Source organism: Emys orbicularis, chromosome 8 (assembly GCF_028017835.1).
Source record: "Emys orbicularis isolate rEmyOrb1 chromosome 8, rEmyOrb1.hap1, whole genome shotgun sequence".
Classification (NCBI taxonomy): domain Eukaryota; kingdom Metazoa; phylum Chordata; order Testudines; family Emydidae; genus Emys; species Emys orbicularis.
This window is the reverse complement of record NC_088690.1, coordinates 11,227,803-11,255,226: the sequence shown is the minus strand read 5'-3', so window position 1 is coordinate 11,255,226 and position 27,424 is coordinate 11,227,803. Positions and strand designations below refer to the sequence as shown.

General features: G+C 45.7%; 1 protein-coding gene across 1 annotated transcript; it reads right to left on the bottom strand.

Annotated features, from left to right (window-relative positions):
- Positions 1 to 564: 564 nt before the first annotated feature.
- On the bottom strand, positions 565 to 23,777 carry SHISAL2A (shisa like 2A). Its single transcript, XM_065410113.1, has 5 exons — positions 23,590 to 23,777; positions 9,838 to 9,977; positions 4,877 to 4,950; positions 1,456 to 1,554; positions 565 to 750 (listed from the first exon to the last, which is right to left on the bottom strand). The coding sequence occupies exons 1-3, from the start codon at positions 23,769 to 23,771 to the stop codon at positions 4,922 to 4,924; spliced, it is 351 nt and encodes a 116-aa protein (XP_065266185.1). The 5' UTR covers positions 23,772 to 23,777; the 3' UTR covers positions 565 to 750; positions 1,456 to 1,554; positions 4,877 to 4,921.
- Between the last annotated feature and the right edge of the window lie 3,647 nt (positions 23,778 to 27,424).

Sequence of the window (27,424 nt, the reverse complement as noted above, 5' to 3'; positions counted from 1 at the left end):
AGGGTTTAGAGAGGGTCCCATATGAGGAAAGATTAAAGAGGCTAGGACTCTTCAGTTTGGAAAAGAGAAGACTAAGGGGGGACATGATAGAGGTATATAAAATCATGAGTGATGTTGAGAAAGTGGATAAGGAAAAGTTATTTACTTATTCCCATAATACAAGAACTAGGGGTCACCAAAAGAAATTAATAGGCACCAGGTTTAAAACAAATAAAAGGAAGTTCTTCTTCACGCAGCGCACAGTCAACTTGTGGAACTCCTTACCTGAGGAGGTTGTGAAGGCTAGGACTATAACAATGTTTAAAAGGGGACTGGATAAATTCATGGTGGCTAAGTCCATAAATGGCTATTAGCCAGGATGGGTAAGAATGGTGTCCCTAGCCTCTGTTCGTCAGAGGATGGAGATGGATGGCAGGAGAGAGATCACTTGATCATTGCCTGTTAGGTTCACTCCCTCTGGGGCACCTGGCATTGGCCACTGTCGGTAGACAGATACTGGGCTAGATGGACCTTTGGTCTGACCCAGTACGGCCTTTCTTATGTTCTTATGTTCTTATGTTCATGTTGGCCCCAGATGTTAATGGTGGTTACTGTTGCCATAAAACACCTCTGGAAAGTCTGTCAGGGTCTGGGGACTGGTTATCACAGTCCAGCTTATGGCTAAGGAAGCATTTCCTGAATCCATTTGGCTCTGCAGATGCACTGCTTCAGCTGGTGCCTTCTGAAGGATGCGGTTCCATGCCTGGAAAACTGCAAGCACAGTTTAGATATACACAGAGAACAGCAGGATTTTGTTTATAAAATTTGTTCTTGCTCATTGTGAGTGAAATCCACCTCTGCACAGACAGCCCCTACAAGACTGATGCACCACTTAAATCCACATAAGTACTCAAAACAGGGCTTAAGTGGAACCTAAATGGTTGCCATGTCTTGTGCTGGCCCTCTGCATAAAGATTAGAAATATACTTGGATTGAAATGACCAAGGAGAATTGCATTGAAGACTGTGTAGTTTAACATCTATATTCAGTGCCCTCTGAGACTGCAACATACACTGCTAATGGCATTGCTAATGGCACTTCAGAAGTTAAGGGATTATAACAATCTCCTTGGCTATCTTAAAATAAAATATAAGGCACAGCAAATTCTTTATGCCACAGATTCCACCCACTACCACTAATCCCTCCCCCACCAGAATTTCTCATTAGCGAAAAAACAAGAGGGCATGCAGGGGACTTATAATGGGAGACGAAGATCTTCATCCGTGAGTCACAGATTCTAATGAAGGCCAGGTTGGAAGTGGCTGAAATGGCACCTGAAAAGTTAACAGCTAGTTTCAGTCCAGTTCCTAGTGGATATGTGTGTCCGTGTCACAAAAATCACTACCTGCATTGATCCCTGTGTGGGTAACCCTGGCAGAGTGACCAAGGAGTGAATGGACACCAAGAATGAATTACCTTCTTGCTCCCAGAGATGATCCTTCCAGGACAGAGACTAGTGTGGGATGATGGGAGGAAGCTTGCACTGCTGCTTCTCAGGCTGTAGCTGTTCTAGGGCTAAACAGAGGATTTTGGTCTGCAGAGCTGTTTACCCAGCACTTTTCATCAAAACACAAACACTGCACCTGATGCTGATATTTTGCTAGTTTAATATTTCAGTTATTCTCTGCTTGCCAAATAGATGCAAAGAAATCCATGCCTATGCAGTATATGTATGGTAACATCACAGGATGTTAAAGACTAGCTCCTCGACAGTCATCAGCATGGCATGGCTAAAAAAAAAAAAAAAAAAAAAAAAAAAACAAGAGAAAAATTCTGTTCCCAGAGGCAAAGTTTTGGTCACATTGTGGAGTTTTAATCTTACTTAGCTGGGGTGAGGATATTTCCCACAGGCCTCTGGAGTAATAAAGTCAGTGCACAGTCTACAGTAACTCATCACTTAATGTTGTAGTTATGTTCCTGAAAAATGTGACTTTAAGTGAAATGATGTGAAGCGAATCCAATTTCCCCATAAGAATTAATGTAAATGGGGGTGGGGGTGGGGTTAGGTTCTAGGGCAGCTTCCCCTACTCTGCAAGCACCAGGGGCGGGGGGCTCAACCCTCAGCCCACCCACTCCACCCCTTCCCCCAAGCCCCCACCTTGACCTGCCTCTTCTCCCCCCCCCCCACCTTCTCCCCCTTTATTTCGCACGCTGCGTCCTGGCTCCTCCCCCCTCCTTCTAAACGCTGCAAGCCAGCTGATTGCTGCGTTCAGGAGGCAGGGGAGGGAGGGGGGAGACATGCCAAATCCTCACTCCTCCCCCCTCCCTCCAAAACGCCACAAGCCAGCTGATTGCCACGGGCAGGAGGCGGGGGTGGGGGGGGAAGGCGCTGATCCGTGGGGTCTGCCGGCGGCGGCGGGCAGGAGGTGCTGGGGGGTGTGTGTGTGTAGGGAGGCTGCCAGCTGTGGAGAAAGCAGGCAGCCAAACAACATAAGAGAGGAGCATTGCACAACTTTAAAGGAGTATGTTCCCTAATTGATCAGCAATGTAACAACGAAACAACGTTAAGCGGGACGACTTTAAGTGAGGAGTTACTGTATCTAATTGAGTTATATTTTGAATGTGACCACATGTTGCACTAACGTAATCTAAACACTTGCCAGTGTGAGTGGGTTGAGAGGCCTTTCCCAAGCTTGTACTTGAAACCAGAATCAGTTCACTGGGGGAAGGGGTGTGCTCTACTACTATTTTCAGAAGGGTGGATTAGGTGGGTGAAATACTGTATGCACATTAAGCAAAATCCATCATCTTCTCTGTAGCTTTCTTTGGCAAGTGAAGGTTTGGAGTGTTGGATGGAATTTGACAGATCTGGGGTCATTTATAGGCTTTGGGGGATAATTCCTGCCACTATGGGTTAGCTCCTGGTAATAGCTGGTGACATCAAAACATATTGGCCTATTGTAAAATAAATGACTTTTTTAAATCCAGCAACTAAAGGAATTGAAAAATATTTAAAGCAGGGATGGGAGAAAGCAATTTGGACCCCAACTTTCCCCCCAAAACTTCAACCAAATATTTGCTGAGGTTCAGAAAAGTTCAGATAACTTTCCCACATCACCACATTATTTTTCACTTTCATGGCAAACGCTTCCTTTTTTTCTTAATTCCTGACAGGGCTAGAAGCCAAATTGCTTAAATACTGAGAGGCTCTTCCTATTTCCAGTCCAAACAGAAATCCCACAAGAAGCCTCATATGAATGCTAATTCTCATGGTATTTCTAGCCCAGTTTTGTAGACTCAAGAGGCTCAGTTAATCTGTGAATTTTTGGGTCTTTATCAAAATTGAACTAGAACTCCAAACTCACTGAAGTCCCCCTTCCCTAATTAGGGGTCTTTTCCCTTGTCTAATCCACATGATTCTTCCCTTCCCTCCCTCTCAATAAGCAACACCACTTAACATGCTACATTTCAGAGCACTGCACAAATGTTACTCTTCATAACACCCTTGGGAGGTAGGGAGTTATCATCATCATCCCTATGTCAGAAATGGTGAAACTGAGGCAGAGAGCATGACTTACTCAAGGGCACATAGGGAGTCGGTATGAGAGCCAGGATTAGAACCTAGGAGGTCCTAGCTCATAATCTGTTCACTAGGTCTCACTGCCTCAGAATAAATCATTGAGGTCAAAGTAAACTTTTACCTGAGGAACTTGCTTAAAGCCACCTGGGCTGCAGGGACTTTTAATCTTAGAACCCACAGTGTAATGAAAAGAATAAGACAAAACAAATGACTTGTTTATTTATGGGCGACTTTCTAGTTTCAGGAACCTTTTTAATCTTACCATGGCATTATTCTCCCATAAATCATCTATTTTGCAACAATAGGAAGAAATGGTCTTTTGCCTTTGTACAATGCTGTATTTCAAAATGAGTTTTGTCATAATAAATATTTCAACAAAAAAACAAGTAGCAAAACAACCCAAGCCAACCTCCTTCATGCTGCTGATGAAGGGAAATGCACAGAGATACCATTTGGTTCAGTTTGCTAAATGGGATGTAAAAGTAACATAAGGCACGGATTTCTCACTGCTTGTATATGTGTTTATTGCATAGCCTTGTTGTTCCAAGGACAGTTGCTGAGCCATAAAGGTTCCCTCTCCTCTTTGAGGGACACTGTTGGTCCATGGCCTTGCACGCACTCTATAGATGCTTAGCCATGAGCTTTCACTCCAAGCAAAAAGAAGAACTGTGTTTCATTTCACGTAATATACTGCAAATTATTTATAAATTCCTTCTCAAGGCTGAAGCACATTCATTATATTTTGAATGCTTCCTAGCTTGGTCTGGGAGGCAGACAACTTGACCTTTTACAACAACAATTCCAGCATGCAGTGAAATCAGAATGAGAAACTTGGGTTTTTGCAAGATTCCCTTCCATTTCTCTTTGAGATTTGGCATAGCAACAGTACAGACTGTATATTCAGAAAACAGAACAATGCTGAACTACTCATCTGATATTTAAGTCCCTATTTTTCTTACACAAATGCCTTTTTACCTGTTCATCACCAAAGAATCCTTTCCCAAACGAGGTCACACTGGCTGCCTCATAAGTGAGCCGTGGTGCCTCCTGGCCACTAATGTAACTACAGTATGAGGGGAATGCTCTCTCTCAGCATATTACTACGAAGGAGCATTTCTGGGTGAATCAAGCAGACCCAGTGATAAGGGGTCATTAGTGTATAAGTTACCCACTCTCTGCCATTATCATTTTTCAACATCCTAAAAATCCACGTAGGAATTTATAGCATTTTGAAAAATGACTGTGCCCACCACATTGCTTAGAGAACTGAGGGCATGGAGGGTGGGGAAAGGTGAATAACATTCTCACTGTACCTACCGTATTGCAGCACTGTGGGAATCCAGTCCAGTACCTCTATATATTTCACAAGGAACTCCCTCTAGTCTCTCTGCCTGAAAAACAAAAACATTTCAGTAAAACAAACAGCAATATGCTTCTCTCGGTTAAATAAATAAATATGTATAGCTTGCCCAAAGCATTACAAAACACACTACTGGGAACCATCTTTCACTAGCTGAGAGGATGGCATGGATTAGATTTGTGGTTCTCAACCAGGGGTATGTGTACTCCTGGGGGTACGCAGAAGTCTTCTGGGGGTACATCAACTCATCTAGATATTAGCCTAGTTTTATAACAGACTACATAAAAAGCACTAGTGAAGTCAGTAGAAACTAAAATTTCATACGACTTGTTTATACTGCACTGTATACTATACACTGAAATGCAAGTACAATATTTAATTTATATTCCAATTGATTTATTTTATAATTGTATGGTAAAAATGAGAAAGTCAGCAATTTTTCAGTAATGGTGTGCTATGACACTTTTGTATTTTTATGTCTGATGTTATAAGCAAGTAGTTTAAGTGAGATGAAACTTGGGGGTACGCAAGACAAATCAGACTCCTGAAAGGGGTACAGAAGTCTGGAAAAGTTGAGAGCCACTGGATTAGAGGACCTGATAGCGGAGGTCTTTTTTTGGTCTCTGCTATGGGTAGGTCTATAGTGCAGTGTAAACCCACAGCTCAAACTCAGGCTCAAGCCTAACCCCCCTTCTATCTACACACAAATCACCCCAACCCAGGCTTGGATCCAGGGTCCCAGCACCCCACAGAGGTGGAGGGTCTGATCCTTTGAGTCAAGGTGGGACCCAGGGTTCAAGCCATATTGCTTTGCAGTGTAGATGCAACCCCACTGGGTTCATTCTTTGTGAGTCTGCCAAAAGAATGCCATGGGGTGACTTTCTTTGTCCTCTAGACAGTCAAGTTTGGTGGACAGTCAAGTTTTCCCACACTGCACCATGAACAAAGGGCTAGAGAGGCCACATTTTGGGAGGAAGGAAGTTTGGGATATGGGTGGTTGGACTTTGGGCCTGCACAATGCAGTGTAGACTCCGGAGCCTCAGTTTGGGACCCAGGGTTCAACAATTCCTAACCTAAGGTTACAAATAAGTATAGCTGCTCAAACCCTAGGTTAACAAACACAGGGTCTGCCAACTTAAGTTCTACTAATACTGGGCTAACATTGCAATGTACACACACCCTATGATGGGATAACAGAGACATGTTAGAAAAAGATAAACATCAGGATGGGAACATAGAACTGGAAGAGGCATCCTGTGTCAACAAGTCCAGTCCCCTGCTACCTCAGGCATCCCTGTCATATAATCCCATTCATTAATTTCTCAAACTTCATCCTGAAACCAGTTAGGTTTCTTGCTCCCACTACTCCTATTGGGAGGCGGTTCCAGAGTCTCACTCCTCCGATGGTTAGAAACCCCCTTCTAATTTCCAGCCTAAATTTATCCATGGCCAATTTATACTCATTTGTTCTTGTGCCAACATTGTCCATCTTAAATAGCTCTTCTCCTTCCCTGGTGTTTACCCTCCTGATGTATTTATAGAGAGCAATCATATTTCTTTTCAGTCTTCATTTTGCTATGCTAAACAAGCCAAACTCTTTTAATCTTCTCCTGTAAGATAGGTCCTCCTTTCTCTGATCATCCTCATTGCCCTTCTCTGCACCTGCTCCAGTTTGAATAAAACTTTCTTTGACATGAGTGACCAGAATAGTGCACAGTATTCCAAATGAGGTCTTACCAGTGTCTTGTACAATGTAATTAATCCTTCCCTATCCCTACTGGAAATATCTCACCAGATACATGCTTAGGGCATGTCTTCACTAGCAACGTTAAAGCACTTTGCCAGCAAGTTTCACAGTTATTTGCTGACAACAGAAAAATGGTGAGACTCAAGAATCTTGGGTTCCAGTCCCTGCTCAGGAGGGGAATGTGCTCTGGTGGGCACAGATTCTTATGAATGTTCCCACCAGCTGTGACCCTTTCTGTCATGTCCCGTCTCTTCATCCCAGTCCCATTCTCCTTGCCTACCCAGTCCCAGTCTCCACTCCTCACGCTACTCATCCCAGTCTCCTTACCCAGCAAGTCATAGTCTCAGTTCTCCAGACTCCTCCATCCCGTCTTCCCTTATTTCCAGTTCCAGTCTCTTTACCCAGCTTTTTTCAATCCCCACTCCACACAATTCCCTTTTTCTCAGACTCTTTGCCTAGCCAGTCCAGTTCCCTACCACTGTGGCCAATTGCTCTCACCTCACCCACATTGGCTTCCTCTCCCAAACTCCCTCCCCAGGCTCTTCATCCATTGTCAGTGCTCCTCCAGAGTCTTTGCCTAGCCAGTCCTTATTCTCCCTCCTGCACCTGGCCCCTTGTCAACTATGCCTCCCCTCCCCCCCATCATCTCCTTCTCCCTAAGCCACTGGTTCTCAGTCCTAGTCTGCTTGCCCAGTCTTTCCCAGACTCCCGCATTCTGGATCCTTGTCCAATCTCAGTTCTTCTCTCTTCCCCCCCCCCAAACTTACTAGTTCGGAGTCCCCCTACTAGGTTTTCCTCCCCATTTCCTAGTCTCTCCTTCAGAGTCTGCTCCCAGTCTCCCCCAGAACCCAACTGCCAGTCCTAGTTTCCCTCTCCTTCCCTTGCAAGCCTCCAGTCCCAATCCCCTCCCTCCCTTGCAAGTTTCTTGTCCCAATCGACTCCCTTCGTCCCCACCTCCCCCATGTCTGGCTCTTGTGCCCTCTGCAAGGGTGTTGAAACAACTTTTATAATGGAGGTGCGGAGAGCCATGGAACCAAACTGTAAACCCCGTATAGAATGGAAACCACTTCAAGCCAAGGGGTGCGGCAGCATCCCCAGCGCTCCTAGTTCCAGCACCTATGGCCCTCTGCATTCAAACTAGGCAGCTTCCTCCTCCATGCAGCCTGGGCCCATTCAGAAGAGCATTTAGTGTACAAGAGAATCATGTGAAGCTGGGCAGGAAACTGTTTTCTTGTCCTTGGAAAAATTCTGAGATTTTGGAAAATGTTCCTGTCTTTAATCAGGACCAAATAAATAAATAAAAATTCCAAACCTTGACATTTTTTGCAAAGTGACAATCAGAAACATGTTTGGGTTCAGGTCAACCAAAACATTTGATTTTGACATTTTCAAATTTTTTAATGACAATTAGCTTACATTTCTAAATGAAAAGTTGTTTCAAAGTGAAAAAACAGAATTTTTCATTTAAAAAAATATCAGAACATTTTTCCAAAAATTTTTAAAACCAAAAAATTCCTCAAAAATTACCCTCTCATTTTCACAAAATGGCATTCCAGAAAAAAAAAAAAAAAGTTTAAAAAAAATTCTTTACCAGCTACAGACAAATGATTGGCTTATCTGAACAATCCACATTAGAGATCTTTAATAATGGAGGACAAAGAAGTTTATGTGCTATTTTTCAGGCTAAGCTTTTCCTTGTAAAATGAAATTATGAAACCTTGCTTAGTCCAATCTCCTAATTTTGTATTAACAAATAACTAATTATTGGATTAAAAATCATTCTTTTCAAGCCCTAACTAGTAATTTATAAGTCTGTAATTGTCTCCATATTCCATCCCAGAGGTCCCTGTAGTCTGAGTTTGAATACATCACAGGAGGCTTAAACAGAGGCTCAGATTTAAAGAACAGTGTTCGTGCCCATCATAAAATGTAATTTATTATCACCACTTTGCAATGGAGTGGGAAAGCCTGACCTAGAGAATTGTCCAAGCTAATATGAGCAAGAGTACATGGTGAATACACATAGTTGAACTGTTCAGAATGCTGTCAGACTGGTGGGGCCATGTGCAGGGGGATATGCAGGGAGAGTAAAAGGAGCCTTTAACTACTCTTTTACCGCTGAGCAGAAGCGGCCACAACTCCAGTCCTGGAGCTCAGGGATTGCTCACTGCTCTCAACCACAGGGATGCCAGTCACTTCAAAAGGGACAGGGTAGAGCTGCTGATTCCTTTCCCCACCAACTAGCCATGGAGGGGAGAATATGCTGCACCTTCCTATGAAATGGTGCAGCAGCTATGCTCCACCATATTCCTCCCCTGCCTGGAGCCTCCCTTGCCCACCTCTCACTCCTCACAGCTTAAACTCCCCTTTTCCTCCACAGCTGCAACAGTATCCATCCACCCCTCTCACACACCGATTCCACTGATTCCCCCAGTCCTGAATTTTGAAGGGGTTAACACTTATATACACAAGGACAATGTAGTCTTTAAAAAAATAACATGGACTGTAACTGAATTTCCTTTACTCCTGTAAACTAAAAGTTCCTGCAGGAGAGTGTTTAGTGTAAGGCTCTAGGTTGGAATTTGTTTTGGGCGTTTGTGGCCCCAGAAAGGAGAAGACATTTTGGTTTTGGCCAGAGGGCTGACCTATGCTACCAACTGAGGCAGTGGCCTGGTCACACCTTACAACAGAGATAAACAGCCCTCTCACAGAGGAATTATTGCAAAGATTCTATCTAACTATAAAGGTAAGACAGGTTACTTGAGAGAAAGGATGTTGCACCACAGGTTTCCTGTATGACCTTGGCCAAGTCACAAAGGGTACGTATACATTGCAATAAAACACCCATAGCTCGGGCTGCAGAGCTGTAAGACTGCAATGTAGCTGTTCGGGCTTGGGCTACAGCATGGGCTCTGGAACCCTGCAAGAGCCTTTACCCTGAAGAGATAAAGATTTATTCCATCAGTGAATTGGTGAAGGCGAATCCAGCATAACAGATGTTCTTTTGTGATGGGGATTTTAAATACCTAGAGATATAGTTAAAAACAAAACTCTCAGCATATCCTGCATAATCTTTAATTAAGGAGTTATAACAGGAATGGTTTGAGATTTTACAACACCCTGCTGCCTGATTTGCTGCAGATGATGTCAACACCACAAAGCTGATCTTACCTGCTGTCTGCAAGCTTAAACCTGTATCCAGCTTGCTGCGTGGCTTCGTACTGATAAACAAGTAACAGAGAACACACACGGTGATGATAAAAGCAAGCAGGACCACCGCTGCTATTGACAGACCCACAAGTGCACCAACACTGAGAAGAGAGAAAACAAAGTGATTAAGTGTACACACTAATCTGTGATGCCTGTCAAACAAATGACCAACATGGGATCTGGAGGTTACCTGTATTTAATAGGGCAGGGAAACAATCTTACATTTTTACTATGTGTACAGATTTAGGGCCAGATCCTTAGTTGGTGTAAAGTTCCTCAGTGTACCTAAGCCATTTTACAGCAGCTGAGTGCTTTTATCATGTTACCTGGTGCTAATTGGGCCTGATTCTGCTCTCATTTACAGTGATGTAAATCAGGAGTAACTCCACTGAAGCAACACCCATGTAAAATTGGTATTCGTGAGATAACTGTCTCTCTACTCCTGAGCCCGCCTCCAAACAAGTCATCAGAAAAATGTAAAGAAACATATATTCTGTGCTGGGAAATGCTCATCATTTACTGCAGCAATCAGTTCCTGTGTGTGCAACGGCTGGAAGAAATGACCCTGACTTCTTAAAAATCAAATCAGACAACATCAAAGGCACACTAACAAGAAAAATCAATAAAAAGTACTGGGGAATTACTGGTTTTAACCATTTCTTTTTATCCCAATCGTCCCTGATTTTATTGGCACTTCTACCATGGAACTTTGATTTAAAGGATGAAAGAAAAAACGTTTCTTCCAATGTTGCACTATAAAAGAAAAGGCTCCCAACCTCCTAGAAGGTTGCTTAGGAGTCCATGCAAATATTTCATTCTGGACTCTCTTCTCTGAAGAAACATAAAGGGTATTAAATATTTTAGATTGAAGGTTAATTTTTGTACTTCAAGAAGATACACTTATTTTAAAACCTAATAGGAACATGTTTGATATAGCAGATACATATTTGTCACAGCCTTCTCCCCTTTTGGTTCTGAAATGTGTGTAAAAAAAAGGGCTAATAGAGTTTATTTAATGATTCAAACAGCACCACTCTTTTTTGCTAGTAGCTTTGCAGGGGAGAGTGGAACACTATGACCCCTGTTATGCCTCTGTCTTAATGTAAGAAGTTTTTAAGACAGACCAATTTGCTGCTTCTAGGCCCTTTGTCAGTATTCACTGCTGCAAAGGAGCAGTGTAAAACTGAACATTAATTCATTTACATCCAGCTACTACCTCTTCAGCTGCAACTTACTGACACACCCATCATTTAATCTCAGGAAGCATTTCTTTATACAGTACATCTGTGCTATCATTACATGGCTCATGGAAACCACCATTCAGGGTAAAAATGGAAACGTTAAGGAGGGTTACTGCAACAGGAGAAGTGTTGAGCATTTCTCATCACAAGTAAAGGGGTATAGAACAGCATGACACCAAGGAAGCTCTCTACATCTGAAACACTACCGTGTCCTAGCCCCCTCTTATCACTAAGGCTGCAATTCGGTCACAGAAAGTCACAGATTCCGTGACTTTCACAGCTGCAATGTGGCTGATCCCGGGGCCAGCTGCTCAGGCGCCCTGGGACCAGCCTCACCAGGCGCTCCTCGGGCGCCCCACAGCCAGCTGCACCGGCTACAGCTGGAGCAGCCCGGAGCCAGCCGCACCGGCTGCTGTTCAGGTGGTTCCAGAGTGGCTGGCTCCAGGGAGCGCCTGAGTAGTGGTCCCAGGGGCAGCCCAGGGGGGGTGTCCAAGGAGTGTTTCCGGGTGCAGCTCCAGGACCAGCCACACCAACCACTGCTCAGGCTGCTGGCCCTGGGGAGCGCCCAAGCAGCGGTCCCAGGGCTACTCCAGGGCTAGCCGCACCGACAGCTGCTTGGGCGGCCCAGGGAGCGCCTGAGCAGCGATCCTAGGGGCAGCCAGCCTGGGGAAAGCACCTGAGCAGCAGCCCCGGGGCGGCTGGCCTTGGAGAGTGCCTGAGCAGCAGTCCCCGGGGCCTCAGAACAGGGGTGGCTGGGGGCAGTCAGCCCCTGCAGCCAGTGCAGGGGCTAGCTGTCGGCCTCTAGGCCCCCACAGCAGTGGTGTCCCGGGGCCCCAGGAGCTGCTAAGTTTTATTCAAGGGTATTTACATAGTAAAATTCATGGGACAGGTCACGGGCCGTGAATTTTTGCCCATGATCTGTCCATGACTTTTACTAAAAATACTCATGACAAAATCTTAGCCTTATAACTTATCACTAAGAATCAGTGAATCACTTGCAGCTATGAGAACAATCACAATCAGATGCAGACATCTGGAGAATAGCACCTTGCTGCTGCTTTTTTGTTGGAACTAGTTGGAAACTAAGACACTGTGTATATTGAGTCTACTTTTCAAGATCCATAACCATGATATTTCACAGCCAGATCCCTTCAAACATCTCAAAGACATCCATCCAATTGAGGATTACATGACAACTTTGATTTTCTAAAACACAAAAATCTGGTTTTGTACAAAGCTTTTTTAAAGGTTTTATGAATTTTACGTATTTAGATTATTTGGAAATGCTTTTCCTCAGCTCTAATACTTTAACAAAGCTTCCTACAAGCAATATTAAAAACCATGTTATAACATCTGCCAAAAATAAGATGCCAAAATAACAATAATGATCTGCATAACAGCCCATGCCTTCCCCTCAAACCTGAGAATTAATATGGGCTGTTGGGGGCAGTGAATTGCAGCTAAGGGTCACTTGCAGAAAATGTTCTGCTACTCTCATCCCTCCCTTTTAAGCCATGGGGTATTAACTCGAGTGCCTTCACTGATACAGCTGTAGTGGTATCACACAAGGAAACAGGGGATCTCTTTGGCCAGGTTCAAACCATTTAGGGCTTTAAAAGTCAAAAACACCACCTTCAATTCCACCCAGAAGCCCACAGGCAGCAGGTGCAGAGCACTGGTGTGATGAGCTGTCAGTTTGAAACACTACTCAACAATTACTTTGCACTAACTTTGGCTTCTGAACGGCCCCAAGCTGTAGGCCCATGCACAGCATGTTGCAATAATATAATCCTGAGGACGTATGGATAATGATCACAGGACATTCGAAAGGGAAGTGCACAGCCTTCTTGATAAACACAGATGTAAAAAAGTGCTTTCGCCCCCAACTGCTGGATAACCACCTGGTAGTAACCTTGATTTTGCATAACAAATGGCAATCAGGATGCAGATATAATCCTTACCAATACTTCTGATTGCTTCCACTAATCTAACAACAATCTCCTAGTCTAATCTGGATTGAGCCTCAATTGGCTAGTTCTCAAATTAATGCATACACTATGTCATCTGTTCCAGTGTACTGGCTAGATCGGGCATGACAGAGATGCACAGCTGTGCAACAGCCCATGTCTTCTTACTAACACTATGGAAAACAGATTTAGAATGGAAGTAACACTTCAGCAAGAATAATCAGCTCTATCCAAAAGAATTCTGATGAAAGAGAATGCAAATTAGTCAGCTATAGAAATGGCAATTATGCTCTTGGAGACAAACATTAATTAAGAAAAATAGAAATGGATACAAAGTTAGAATCTGCAATAGATTCTTTAATATTATTATTATTTCTTCATTAAAAGGTCCAAAAACAAGTAATCCATGAAAAAAACCCACCATAAAAATCCAGAGTAAATTACTTCCAAGCTTTTAATAAATAATTATATACTTCATAAGCAAAATTATTAAATATTATTTTCTTCCTTGGTATTTCTTTAATTTACTGCCTGTGGAAGCACCAACCAAGAGTACTGAAAAAACAAACTCTGCTGAGGAGTTCCTGGTTCTGAGATGCTGGACAGAGACAAATTATTAATTGTTTTGTTATCTCAGCTCCCCCTCCTGGTTAACCCATGCATTAGCTCATGGGCACTGATTTGAAAGAAATTGGTCATTTGGATTTACTTTCTCTTAATTAAACTTTTATTGTGTGTTGCACTTAAAGGGAAACCAGAGTACAAGCATCACGGTATTAGTATCTGTTAAGGAGCCTTTCATGAAAGGCTGCCTTAAAGCAGGCATAAATGGCTATCAGAGGATCAATCCACAAAGGAGGATATTTGGGTTGCCTAGAACCTGTGTAGTTGCTCCTCTCCCAACCCCCTCTCACTGGCTAGTGCAGGGGGAGTGGCTAGGGAAAAGGAGCATAGCTGGTATAGCTAGCAGTTGTTACAGTTAAGCCACGGGGAGTTGTCACAATTTAGAGCAGACTAAGGCCATGCTAAATTATGTGATGGTACCAGACTGGTGTAGATCAACCCAGGATTGAGGGCACACAAAGGTGGCTTAAATAAAGACACCTTTGCACTTCTCCCCTGAACTACACAGAGCATTTCTCAGCCACAGTTCAGGTTTGGAGCCAATAAATCCATAAAGATACAGAAGCCTTGGTTCAGCTACATAGACCTTCATACATAGAATCCTTTGTAATAAAAGCCAGGCTCTGATGTGAAAGAGGAAATAAAAGCCATGAAAGAAAAGGCCAAAATAAATAAAGTGTGAAAGCATCTGTGAGAAAAGAAGTCAGGGAAGAATGAGAAATAGGTAAAGGGATGAGGTCTCAATAAAGGAAAACGAGGACTGAAAAGACAGCAAGCCAGAGTTCAATAATGAATAAGCTATGAGAAAGCAACTGAGCTTTTTTTTTTTTTTGGGGGGGGGGGGGAGGGGAAGGCAAAATTCCACAGAACAGAGATGCTGTAACAAAATGAAAGAAAGAAAGAGGTGAGGAGTGGGTAAGAAAAATAACTGGAAGGAAAAAAAATCAGTGAGAGAAAGCATCAAATACTCATGATGGATGTTCAGGACTCTATAATTAACCACGGAACAGACCCACAGAAAAAAAAAAAAACTGTCCTGCAAATGTTAGGAAGGGTAACTACTATTGATTAGAGAGGCATGACTAGTAGTGTAATGAGCACAGAACTTGGAGACGGGATTTTCTGAGTTCTAATCCTAGCTCTGACACCCAACTTCCTGTGTGCCCTTGACGGGCCAGCCACCCCCTCCCAAATGCATTGGGAGGATTCATTATGCAGCATTTTTTAAGAACTTTGAATATTTAAAATGGTACGTATTATAGAGCAAACACAATTAAAACTGAGTTACCTTCTAACTACTGCATATGGATACATCATGCATTTAGCTTACTCAGCTTAGTCTCAATCACTCCCCAGGTTCATGTAAAGACATGGTTGCAAAGAAAGCTCATGAAAACAATATTTCCGTGAATTGTATTTTCAAGCAGAACAGCAATGAACAGCCAAAGCAGAGTCATCTTTTAGAGGTGGCCCTTCTAGTAGGATTTTGATTCATTATTTGATTACTGTGCATTGCTTTGAAGCTGTAAGGCCTGATTCTCCATTGCTTTACCCCTGGTGTAGTCACTCACATGAGTGCAGTGTGTCATGTGGGATAAAATTTTACCAAATCAGAGCAGTAGCATTTTGCACCCACCCTCAGCACCACTGTGACTGCACAAGGGCTAAAGCAGTAGAGAATCAGGCCCTTGAAATGTTATATAATTTCTAAGTCCTAGTAGCCACAGTATTTAAAGGATAGTGATGATCCCAACTGTTTTAAAAGTGCTCCAGAACTAGAAGAAACTTTTGAGAGATTAGTTTAAAAGTTAGTTGTTTTAAAAGTGCTTGATAATGAATGTGATATAGATTCTGCTCTGGAACAAATACAAACAAGTCAAACTGTTCTCAGTGGCTAGACATTTTTAACTCTTTTGGGATAGAACTACAGTAACTCCTCGCTTAAGGTTGCAGTTATGTTCCTGAAAAATGCAACTTTAAGCAAAACAATGTTAAGCAAATCCAGTTTCCCCATAAGAATTAATGTAAATGGGGGGGTTAGGTTCCAGGGAATTTTTTTTCACCAGACAAAAAACCTATATTATATAGATATACACACAGTATACGTTTTAAACTGTTCACAGCTATGATGATTGTGAAGCTTGGTTGAGGTGGTGAAGTTAGAGGGTGGAAGAAGGAGGGATATTTCCCAGGGAATGCCTTGCTGCTAAATGATGAACTAGCACTCGGCTGAGCCCCCAAGGGTTAACGCATTGTTGTTAATGTAGCCTCTCACACAAGGCAGCACAAACAGGAGGGAGGGGAGACAGCATAGCAGACAGAGACAAACACACACCTTGTGTGTGTGTGGGAGAGAGAGAGATAGAGAGAGAGAGAGAGATGCACACTGCCCCTTTAAGTAAGCTGACCCACTCTTAAGTGCATTGTCTTTTTAAGTGGATCAGGAAGTTGAGACAGCAGCTGCTGCCCCAAGCTCTCTCTGTCTCTCTCTGTCTGTGTCTCCTCCCTGCTCTATATGGAGACGGGGTAAGCGGGGTGCAGGAGCAGGGGGACACCCTGACATTAGCCCCCCCCCATCCCTCCTTGCACAGCAAGCAGGAGTCTTTGGGAGCAGCTCCAAGGCAGAGGGCAGGAGCAGCACATGGCAGTGGGGGGAGGGACAGCTGAACTGCCGGCAATTGCTAGCCTGCTGGGCGGCTGCAGCACAGGGAACTTAGGGGAGTGGGGAGCTGATGGGGGGCTGCCGGTCCACCCTGGTTACAAGCCCCCACCAGCTAGCTGCAACGGGCTGCTCTTCCTGCAAGCAGTGGACAAAGCAGGCAGCTGCCAAACAACAGAGCATTACACAACTTTAAACGAGCATGTTCCCTAATTGATCAGCAACGTAACAACGAAACAACGTTAACTGGGATGACTTTAAGTGGGGAGTTACTGTATACTGTAAACTATGGCATGTACTATAAACCATTCTCATAGTGTTGGGAAGCTGTAGGATTTGCAGTGTCCCAGTGATTGTGAGCGGTCATTTGACTTGTGACTTAAGGAATGATCTCTCTCGCAATTTCCACATAATTAACATTTCTTGGAGATAGATGTATTTGTGAACATTTATTAATTGGCTCTGCTTGGAGATATTTTTAATAACTCCATTTATCCATTTTAAAATATTTTTCCATGGTGTTTTATATGATGGACATGGGCAGTTAAACTCTGCTCTAAGGACACACTACAAAAGAAACATTCCATAGGAATTCTATAGCCCTTTGTACAGCCTGTGACCAGAACACCGAAAGAGATATGCTTTCTTCTTCGAGCGATTGCTCATATCAATTCCAAGTAGTTGTGTACGGCCGTGTGCACAGTCATCGGAAAGTTTTTCCCTTGGCAGTACCCGTTGGGTTGGCTGTGGAGCCCCCTGGAGTGGCGCCCTCATAGCGGTGTATATAGGTCCCTGCTGACCCGCCACCTCTTCAGTTCCTTCTTACCACCATTGATGGTCATTGGAGCCGCTTTCTCTCTCTTGCGTTTAGCAAGTGATTCCCTAGTGGACTGTTATCCATTTTTTTCTGTAAATAGTTTTAAAAGTTGTAGTTAGTATTAGTGCTAGTAGTTAGTCAGGTTTTAACTGGGGGTTCCCCCTCACACTATCTTTTGCTCCTGTCCAGGGACCGGGGCATGCCTCGGTCTCAAGGTTTCAAGCCGTGTGGGTCCTGCCTGAAGCCTATGCCAAAGGGAGACCCACACAGCTCCTGTCTGAAGTGCTTGGGCGCGGCACACCAATCCAACAGGTGCAAGATCTGCAGGGGCTTCAAGCCCAGAACTAAAAAGGAGCAGGACTTTCGACTGAAGCTCCTTTTGATGGAGGTGGCCCTTTGTCCCCAGCCAGCCCAGGCGGCGTCTGACCCCACGCCTGGAACTTCTGTGCGCGGAGTGCCTGCCTCGATGCAGGAGGCTTCGGCACCGAGAAAGGACTCAGTTAAGGAATCTTGGCACCGCCATTCTCCGGCGCTGAAGACAACCTCCAGTGCCAGTGCAAGGCACTGCTCCCATTCGCTGGTGCCGCACAAAAAGAAGAGAACGGACAGGGGGCGCTCCCCCACTAAATTAGTGGAGTGAGCAGGCACCAGTGGGATGCGGCCTGCGTCAGGACACCCAGTTTTGGTCCAGTCTATACTGGCACCACTGACTCCAGCCTCACAGGGAGCTCTGTCAAGTCCGGTCCTGGTGGACTCCCCAGTACAGGACCTGGAGGAGGACATAGACCTTCTATCCACAGCAGACACATTTGAAGCAGCCAGGGACTTGATTGCTATGACTGCATAGTCTCCTGCTCTGGCACCGGCTCTACAGAGAGGTACCGTGCCATCCAGGGGCAAGCCTACAACGATGCGGCGCTGATCTCCCTCGCCACGGCACCATTCCCCAGCATCATTCCCCGGCACCGTCTTGGTCTGCACCACCCTGGTCACCACGATTGGACTATTCTCTGGAGTTGGAGATGGACCTCTGTGTGTCCAGGCATAGCCGGTACCACTCCTGGCACCGTTCCCAGCACCGCCTGAGGCAGGACATAGGGCAGCCAGTGCCTCTGATGTCCTGGCCTCCACAGTGGCAGGGGCTGGCCCAGTGGCCCTTTTGGACACTGTGGGCCTACCACCAAGCCCAGGGACCAGATCCCTGTCGGTGGCCTCGGAGGTTCAGATCCCCCCTTCGGCCATCTTGGTAACTCGGGAGCCTCCCCATGGGCAAAACATGGACGCCCAGGTTGGCGCCAGCACCGAGGCAAGGCCCAGCATGGGCTCCAGTACTGACACTGCTGCGGCACTGGGCACTACTGCTATCCTCTGCGCCACTCAAGGGATCGCCACACAGGGGGATCCCTGCAAGTCGAAGGTCAAGAAGACCCAGTGCCCCCCAGGGTGTCGTCCTCATCCTCCCTAGATGAGGTGGTGCCGGGTACCTCTACTACGCTCCCTGCCATGGACTCGGCGCATCAGGACCTACTTAGGAGGGTGGCCCAGAACCTAAATATGCAGGCGGAGGTGGTCTTGGAGGAGACCAAACCGATGGTGGACATTCTGCCCACTGAAGGACCTTTGAGGGTAGCGTTGCCCCTCATCAAGACTATCCAAAACACCACTAAGGTGTTGTGGCACATACCCACCTCTATCCCCCCACAGCTAAGGGGGTGGAACACAAATACTTTGGACGGCACAAAGGGTTCAAGCATCTCTTTACCCACCTACAGCTAACCACAAGGAGCGGCAGGGACAGTCAGGGCCTACCCCCAAATCCAAAGAGGCTAACAAGCTAGACCTCTTCAGTCAGAAGATGTACTCCACCGTGGGTCTCCAACTTCGCATAGCGGACCAGCAGGCGGTCCTCAGCCATTACTGCTACAACTCCTGGAATAACTTGGCCAAGTTCCAGGAATTGCTTTCCACGGACTCCCACTCCAAGTTTGGTGCAGTCTTGGAGGAAGACAAGGTGGTTGCAAGGACCTCGCTACAGGCCGCCTTCGACTCGGCAGATTCGGCCACCTGTACGATGGCTACCCCAACCTGGAGTCTCTCCACCTCACAGCATGAAAGCTCCATGGCTGAACCCGTTAGAACTTACATGCACAGACTCGGTCAGGGAGGTTTGGTAGCAGAAAACCTTCAACTCGTGCAACTTATCTGACTAAGTGGAAGATATTTTCAATTTCGTCTATTCAGAAGGGCACTCCTCCATTGCAGTCCTCGATTCCCTTCATCTTGGACTATTTATTTAATTTAAAGCAGCAGGGGCTGGCAGTATCATCAATAAAAGTGTACCTGGCTGTGATTTCAGCTTTCCATCCCAGCTCAGCGGGCCATTCAGTATTTGCTTAACCCTGTGGTTGGCTGCTTCCTCAAGGGCCTAGATAGACTGTATCCTCAAGTAAGAAGACCGATTCCCCCATGGGATCTCAATCTGTTGCTCTCGAGACTCCCTTCAAGACCCTGGTGACATGTTCTCTCCTCTACCTCTCTTGCAAGGTGGCATTCCTTGTGGCTATAACTTCAGCTAGGAGGGTATCTGAGCTCAAGGCCCTGACCTCCAAGCCTCCTTATACTGTGTTTTACAAGGACCAGGTGCAGTTGCAGCCATCCAGCTTTCCTCCCAAAGGTGGTCTTGCAATTTCATGCGAATCAGGACATTTTTCTGCCAGTGTTCTTCCCTAAGCCACATGCCACTAACTGAGAACATATGCTCCATTCCCTGGATGTCAGATAGGTGTTAGTGTTTAGCATCGAGCGGATGAAGCCGTTTAGGAATTCGACCCTGCTCTTTGTCACAATTGTGGAGTGGATGGAGGGCTACCGGTGTCATCTCAAAGGATCTCTTAATGGATCACGGCTTGTATCACATGTGTATCACCTAGCAAAGCTACCAGTCCCACTGTTGACAGCTCACTCCACGAGAGTGTAAACTTCATCTGCAGGGTGGCGACGTGGTAGTCTATTCACACCTTTACATCGCACTATGCCATCACTCAGCAGGCTAGAGCCGATGCTGCTTTAGGCAGAGCTGTGCTACAATCTGCAACTCAGTGAACGCTGACCCCTCCTCCGAGTGACTGCTTGGGAGTCACCTACTTGGAACTGATATGACCAATCACTCGAAGAAGAAAAACAGTTACCTACTTTTCATAACAGATGTTCTTTGAGATGTGTTGCTCATGTCCATTCCAAAACCCACCCACCTCCCTTACTCCCCAAAGGAGAACATTGTGGGAGTAAGGGGAAGACCTCTCAAACCCTGTTTCTTAGAAGTCTCTTATCTTGGGCAAGGCCTACTCCAACCAAAACAGTATAAAAAAAATCTAACAAAATAAAACCCTACAATTCAGTTTAATCTACACTAAGGCTAGTGCTGTAAATAACTATTTATACCTAGCTCTAAATCAGGGGTCGGCAACATTCAGCACGCGGCTCACCAGGGTAAGCACCCTGGTGGGCCGGGCCAGTTTTATTTACCTGCTGACCACTGGCCGCGGTTCGCCGTCCCGGGCCAATGGGGGTGGTGAGAAGCCGCGGCCAGCACATCGCTCGCCCGCACCGCTTCTCGCCGCCCTCATTGGCCCGGGACGGCGAACCGCGGCCAGTGCGGGCCGCGATCGGCCGAACCTGCCGCGTCAGCAGGTAAATAAAACTGGCCCGGCCCGCCAGGGTGCTTCCCTGGCGAGCCACGTGCCGAACGTTGCCGACCCCTGCTCTAAATAGTACACATGACAGGGAAATGGAAACATTGGTTCCAGGACCACTGCAGCTGGATAGATGAGCTGATGGATAGTTAGAGGGAAAGGGATACTTAGACCCTCAGTCTTTAGATTATTGGGCTTAAGTGAATTGCTCACAGTTCCTAACTGCCTTCTATTGCTCAAATAGATTCGTGGCCATGTGGTGTGGCTAGGCTAGGCCAGGTGACTCCTACCCAGGGCTCTGTGGAGACTGTATCAGGAAGGAGAACCTTAATATTACATCTCACCTGGAAAAACCATCACCACAGCACTATGTTGGGACACTAGCTTCCTAATGAACTGAAGTGGAAGGAGACACTGAATCACAAAAATCATGTTCTGAAGACCTAGGTGACAGTGACCCTCAGAGGTCTCCCACCTAAGCTAACCTGCTTAGTCTCTGAAGGCTAATAGAATCACAACACAAGGAGTCATGGTTGCAAACAGAGAGTGAGTTAATTAAATATTCCCATTGTTAAACAATTAAAATTGTACATTATTTTTCTGATGAATTTTACTTGCATGTTTAATATAATAAAAGCATAGAACATCTGATCCACTTTGCAGAATGAACTGTGGTTTTCCCAGAAAAATGGATCATGACTTATTACTGGTGGCACTCTCCCTCCTCCCTAGACTCCCACCAGAGTTTTACCAAGTGACTGCATATAAATCTTGGCCCTAGAACTAGTCCCTCTGGTTGCAATGATTCATCTTGCAACATGAGTATCCACCACCTAACAATCTGGAGGCAAGCACTGGTAAAAATGTCCTAAGGAGGAGTCAGCTTGCTGAAATATTTTGTTCTCATGGATGCAGCCTCTTTGCACACCAGCATTAGACAAGTGCTTCAAGGTGATACATTCATTCTTGGGAGGGTGAGGAGGGAAAGACTCATTTTGTTTGATATTGATCCTATGGCTGATTGAGAAAAGATTCTAACAATCACGATGGAGTCCAGACCAAACCTTCTTAGCTGGAATTGGTAGCTGTGACAGGGTGCTGAGGAACAAATAGGGACATCCTCAAGACTTATGGCCAAATTCCCTGCTGTTGTGATTCCACTGACTTCATGGTCAAATCCCCTACTGTTGTAATTCTGTTGATTTCAGGATCAAATTCCCTGCTGGTGTAATTCCATTGACTTCAATAGAGTATGCAAGCAGATAATTTTGCCCTATGTTTTTTACTGCATAAAAAGGACACTAATCTTCTACTGCACAAGACAACAAAATATACTATTTTTAGTGTCTCCACAATTTCTTCCTTTGCACAAAGCAGTTTTCACAATCCCAGTTTCCTTTCTTTTCAGTGTGCTGCACAGTATTATTTTCAAACACTTTAACAGTTCAAGTTGCACTTCAAGGAGTTGCAGACAGATTCCCGGTGTTGAACAAAGAGGAAAGGAGACACTGCTGGGAGAGATTCAGGCATGTTCCAAAATGAAAGTGAACATGGGGCCCTCACACAAGCACATATGACTCAACCTAACACATCTTTTGTAACTGCTATGATCTTACTAGTGGCATCTGAAAGTAGATAGCCAAAATTGACAAAGGTCTCTTATGAGCCAATTTACAGCAGTAGGTAAAGATTAGAGATGGGCAGAAAATGGGATCTCCACAGAAAATGTTGACATTGTCAGAAAACTAAGTGTCCTTCCAAAGCCAAAAACTTTGAGTTTTCATTTTTTGAAAAACAAAACTCAGTTTTCCACAAAAAGTAGATGCTTTTTGAAAAAAAAAAAAAAAAATCTCAGTGTTTGTTGCAAAACCGTTTCAACTGAATTTTCTTCATCAGCTGTAGTACAGATTTTAATATGTCTGAATTCTTATCCTGTGCCTGGAGTTTTTTAAAAAGTCCCTTAATTTTAATAACTGTAATTCTGCCATTACCGTCTTCAGAGGAAAGAGAGCTTAAAAATATCTGGGTGCAAGCAAATCGCATCAAAACAAACTTCACACAAATTAAGCTGAACAAACATAGCACCTTTCACAGGCCCAGGATAACAAGCGCAGAGCTGCCAAGTCTCACACTAGGTGGGAGGGATACTCCCTCACAGGAGATTAGTTTCCAGTCACTTTTTAAAGACTCTCCCTGTGTTGCAGAAAAAGTGTTTTTCCACGAGACGTTTAAACCTCTTCCCCAGTGTTCAAATCTCCTTCACACTGTCCCGGTCTAAGAGCAATCCCCGGGCTGGGTAGAAAGTCTCCTGTGACTCTATCCCTGCAGGTACCCCCGATGCCCAAGGCAGTGGTGGAGGTTCTGTGACACGGTCCCTTGTTGTTTTTGTGGATACAGACTAACAGGGCTACCTCCTGATACTTGTCCCTGCCATGTATCCCCAACCCAGCACCCAGTTGGAGAGCCTATGCCCCTGGCCCAGCATGTAGTGCCCACGGTAGGGCTGCAGGGTCTGTGCCCCCGCCTCCCGCGCGCACCCTCCGTCCCTCACCCAACGGCCAGGTCAGTCTGTGCGCTCGCGCGGACCGCCCCCCACCCACCCAACGCCCCGTGCCGGTCAGTCTGTGCCCTCGGCCCCGTGCGGACCCCGTCACCCAGCAACCGGGACGGGTCGGTCTGCGCCCCCGTGGCCGGCTGAGGGAGCCGCTCTCACCTGAGCCACCACATGTAGCCGTGCTCGTAGGGGAAGAAGCTGTTGGGGTCATCGCAGCAGTACTTGACGTCCTGGAAGCCGCAGCAGTACACGGCGCTGGCCTCGCCGTCCGCCCGCGGGCAGCTGAAGCCGCTCACCAACGCCCCGTCGGCGCTCAGGTAGCTGGTGCAGTCGGAGCTCATGGTGCTGCGGGCGGAGGGATACCGCCGGGAGCCCACTTCGGCCCCCGGACCGGCAAAGTTGGCCGGAGCCGCTGCCAGAGCGCGCCGCGCAGTGGGGAGCCGCGGCAGATCCTGCCTGGCAAGCGGCCGCCTCCTCCCCTTCCCGAGGCTGCTCCGCAGAGTTCCCCTGAGAGAGCAGCGCTGCCTCCCGGTGCGGGGGGTCGTCTCACGCCCAGCACGGGCCAATGTTATCCCCTCCGCCTGCAGCCCTGGCCAGTCCGCGGGCTCCCCCTACAGGACAGCTCCGGGAAGCTCACCCGGGGAGGCCCTGCGCTGTCCCGCGGGTTGGATTGTCTACAAGGGGCCCGATCCCCCCTGCACTTCGGTTACACCAGGGAAAGATTAAGTCCAACGACTTTCCTAACACTTGTTTCGCTCGTCCCACTGCCCTCTGCAGCCCAGACGGCGAAGGTAGGGAGTTTTCACTGCGGAGATTTTTGTTATGCTGACAGTTTTTAATCCATATAGCCGAAACCAATTGCTTATAACCGAGAGGGACATTTGTTCACGCCTTAGGGTAATTTTCAATATTCAAAATAATTGTCTCTCTCTGCACAACATAACAATCCCTTTAACCCAAAACCATTTCAGCCCCAACAACTGTCATGATCTAGACATCTGATGTAGCTGGACGATCCCAGTTGCAGACAACCCAGTGTTTATAATTATCCTTTACTTCCAACATTGCCACCTCGGCGCAGGACGAATTAGCTCAAACTTTGCCAAGAGCATTTCTCCCTCCAGTGTGGCAAATGACACATGGATTTTGTTATCGTTGTTAAATTTTAGATATTTCAGCGTATCTAGAAAGAAAGCCTGAAGATAATTTTCTACAAAATGTTGCCTAAAGCTTATTATGGGCACTTGGCACCAAATATGAATCATGAACAATTGACTATGGTAGGCATAGCCATTACACCAAAAAAATACATTTCAATAGTATATAGGAATGTTATCGTTAATTATGTTGTTTGGAGACCAGTTGCATATGGGAAAAAATCCCAGCTCTGGTCATTTTGTTAATAGCATTTCATCAGTACATTGTACTGAATTTTCTAGTTTTGTTTTTTTGACATTAAAAATCTTAGAGATAAATTCCTGATCCAAACTAAAAGCCAAGTCAAAGGGAAAGTGCAAAGCTTTAAAAATATGTCAAAACATCCCCTCTCTCTTTTTTATTTATTTGTTTTTAATAAAGATCCCAAATCATTATGGGTGAATGTCACCTGTAGTTCAGAATGCCTTTATAAAGAGCCAGATCCACACCCCTTTGAGGTGAATAGAATATTTACCATAGACTCAGCAGAGTGTGGCTCAAGCCCTAAGGTTCTCTGCCCCATAGGTGACCTTCCAAGGGAGGAACTAGTCTTGTCTTTTTTGTGTGGTATAAAAAAGGTGTAAAAGGGTTCAACAAAATCAAAATGATTCTGCTTGTAGTTTATATTATTTCAGGGCTTGTCTTGAGTGAACCCTAGGGAGAGCCAAGAGTTCATATCTACCAATTAATATATGTTATAACGCTACTTGCCCTGCCTATGCTAGGGTTTAAAAACATGTTAGCTAGAAAGTTTTTAAAATGCACCTTTTATCCTAGTCCACACAAGCCCTGGGATTAGCACATATTGAAGTGAATGAGGCAGTTGTTTCAGGCTCTCTGAAAACTCAGGTGCATATCACTGCATCAGTTACAAGGAATTATCACAAGAATGGCCATATTGGTCCATCTAGCTCAGTATCCTGTCTTCTGAAGTGACTTGATAAAATGTCTTCTTGCTCCACTGCTACCAGTGTCAGTTTGAGTTATTACTATCCAAGGCTAGGCACATACTTTTGGTACCATACACCCCTGCAGCAGTACTCTTTAGTAGGATTCAAAGAAGTGTCTTTCCACCTAGCAATAAGACCATTCTTAGCCTGATTTCTAAGAAACGAACTATTACTAATGCACATGTGCATAATATATTAGTCAAGTAACCTGGATGTTCAGCAATTTAACAGACTTGCCACCTATTCTTTTATTTCTCTGGTACTGGGTCATCTGCACTTGCAAACATGATTCTCTCCTGAATTGAAGTTCTAACTCCAAGGTGGCTGCCTAAAAAGCCCAAACTTCCACTTCCCTGAGTTCCTTCAACAAAACTCCAACTAGACTTCCAGAGCAAGCCTCAGACTCAGCTACCTCCACAAACAGATTTCCAAGGGGTTACTTTGGTTATACTCAATGCTCCTTTCTAGAATATTTTGCTCCCTCTGGAAATACCCTAAGCTCCCCACATCACATTATTATTTTCAAGCCTTCCTGACTAAGCCATAACATAAGAATGGCCCTACTGGGTCAGAGCAAAGGTCCATCTAGCCCAGTACCTTGTCTTCTGACAGTGGCCAGTGCCAGGTGCCCCAGAGGGAATGAACAGAACAGGTAATCAAGTGATCCATCCCCCATCGCTCATTCCCAGCTTCTGGCAAACAGAGGCTAGGGACACCATTCCTGCCCATCCTGGCTAATAGCCATTGATGGACCTATCCTCCATGAATTTATCTAGTTTTTTTTTTGAACCCTGTTATGGTCCTAGCCTTCACAACATCCTCTGGCAAGGAGTTCCACAGGTTGACTGTGCATTGTGTGAAGAAATACTTCCTTTTATTTGTTTTAAGCCTGCTGCCTATTATAAACATTCTGTGATGCTCTATACCTCAGGGGAAGACCCTGCACCCCCACGTTCATCCTTACAATATGATTATGTGGTATCCAATGCAAAGTTTGTCATGTCAGGTGTCTTTGGAAGGATAATGATGCACCAAGTATTGTGGTCATAGTAATGTTATAGGTTGTAATTTCATGTATAAAGTTATGAGACTGAAAACGTATCCTCATGGCTTAAAACAAGCCCAGGCAAAACTCTCCAGGAGCAGAGGGGCAGGTCACACCTCATCAGGGCACGTATGGGACAAACCCAGCCCAGCCTCACAGGAACAAAGGACACTGGCCTAGGCAACGACAAAGGATCTGTTGGACTCTCGAGTGAGTCACCCCCCTCCCTTGGTCAGTTTGGGACTACGATGAAGTAATGCTCACCTGACTCTGAAGTGGGGGGGGGGGGCAAAGCTAAGAGGAAAGAAAGAACAGGATAAAAGGGAGAGACGTTTGCCATGCTGTCTTTCTTCCACCTCCATCTACAGACACCACCACCAAGCGACTGAAGTGTTGATCAAAGGGGAGAGCCTGGCTGAAGGGCAACCAGCCAGCCAGCAGTGAGAAGTATCTACGTACATACTCACATGAGCCGAAATGCCACCGAAAGATGGAGCGGCGCATGCCCAGGGCCACACCGCTTCCCCATCCAGAGCGCTGTCCGGGGCACCGAGACCCCTGGCAATGCTCTCAAGGCCAGAGTCCCGGCCAGCCCGCGGCCCCGTTCCGCCGGCCGGAGCACTGGGAGCCGGCCAGCCCGCGGCCCCGTTCTGCCAGCCGGCCGGAGCGCCACTTTTGGGGAATGTCAGGTCAGGGGAAGCGGCCGCTTCCCCGAACCCCGCTAGCTACGCTACTGCTTAGAATGCGTTTTGCTTTTATTTCATTTGACCAAATCTGACTTCTTGTGCTTTGACTTATAATC

What these genes read in the sequence shown, in the direction of transcription:
- SHISAL2A (XM_065410113.1), bottom strand. Translation starts at nt 23,771, where the DNA reads ATGAGCTCCGACTGCACCAGCTACCTGAGCGCCGACGGGGCGTTGGTG. An exon ending in GGCTACATGTGGTGGCTCAG is followed by an intron (nt 9,978 to 23,589) that starts GTGAGAGCGGCT and finishes CTCTCTTCTCAG; the next exon opens with TGTTGGTGCACTTGTGGGTC. An exon ending in TTTAAGCTTGCAGACAGCAG is followed by an intron (nt 4,951 to 9,837) that starts GTAAGATCAGCT and finishes TTTGTTTTTCAG; the next exon opens with GCAGAGAGACTAGAGGGAGT.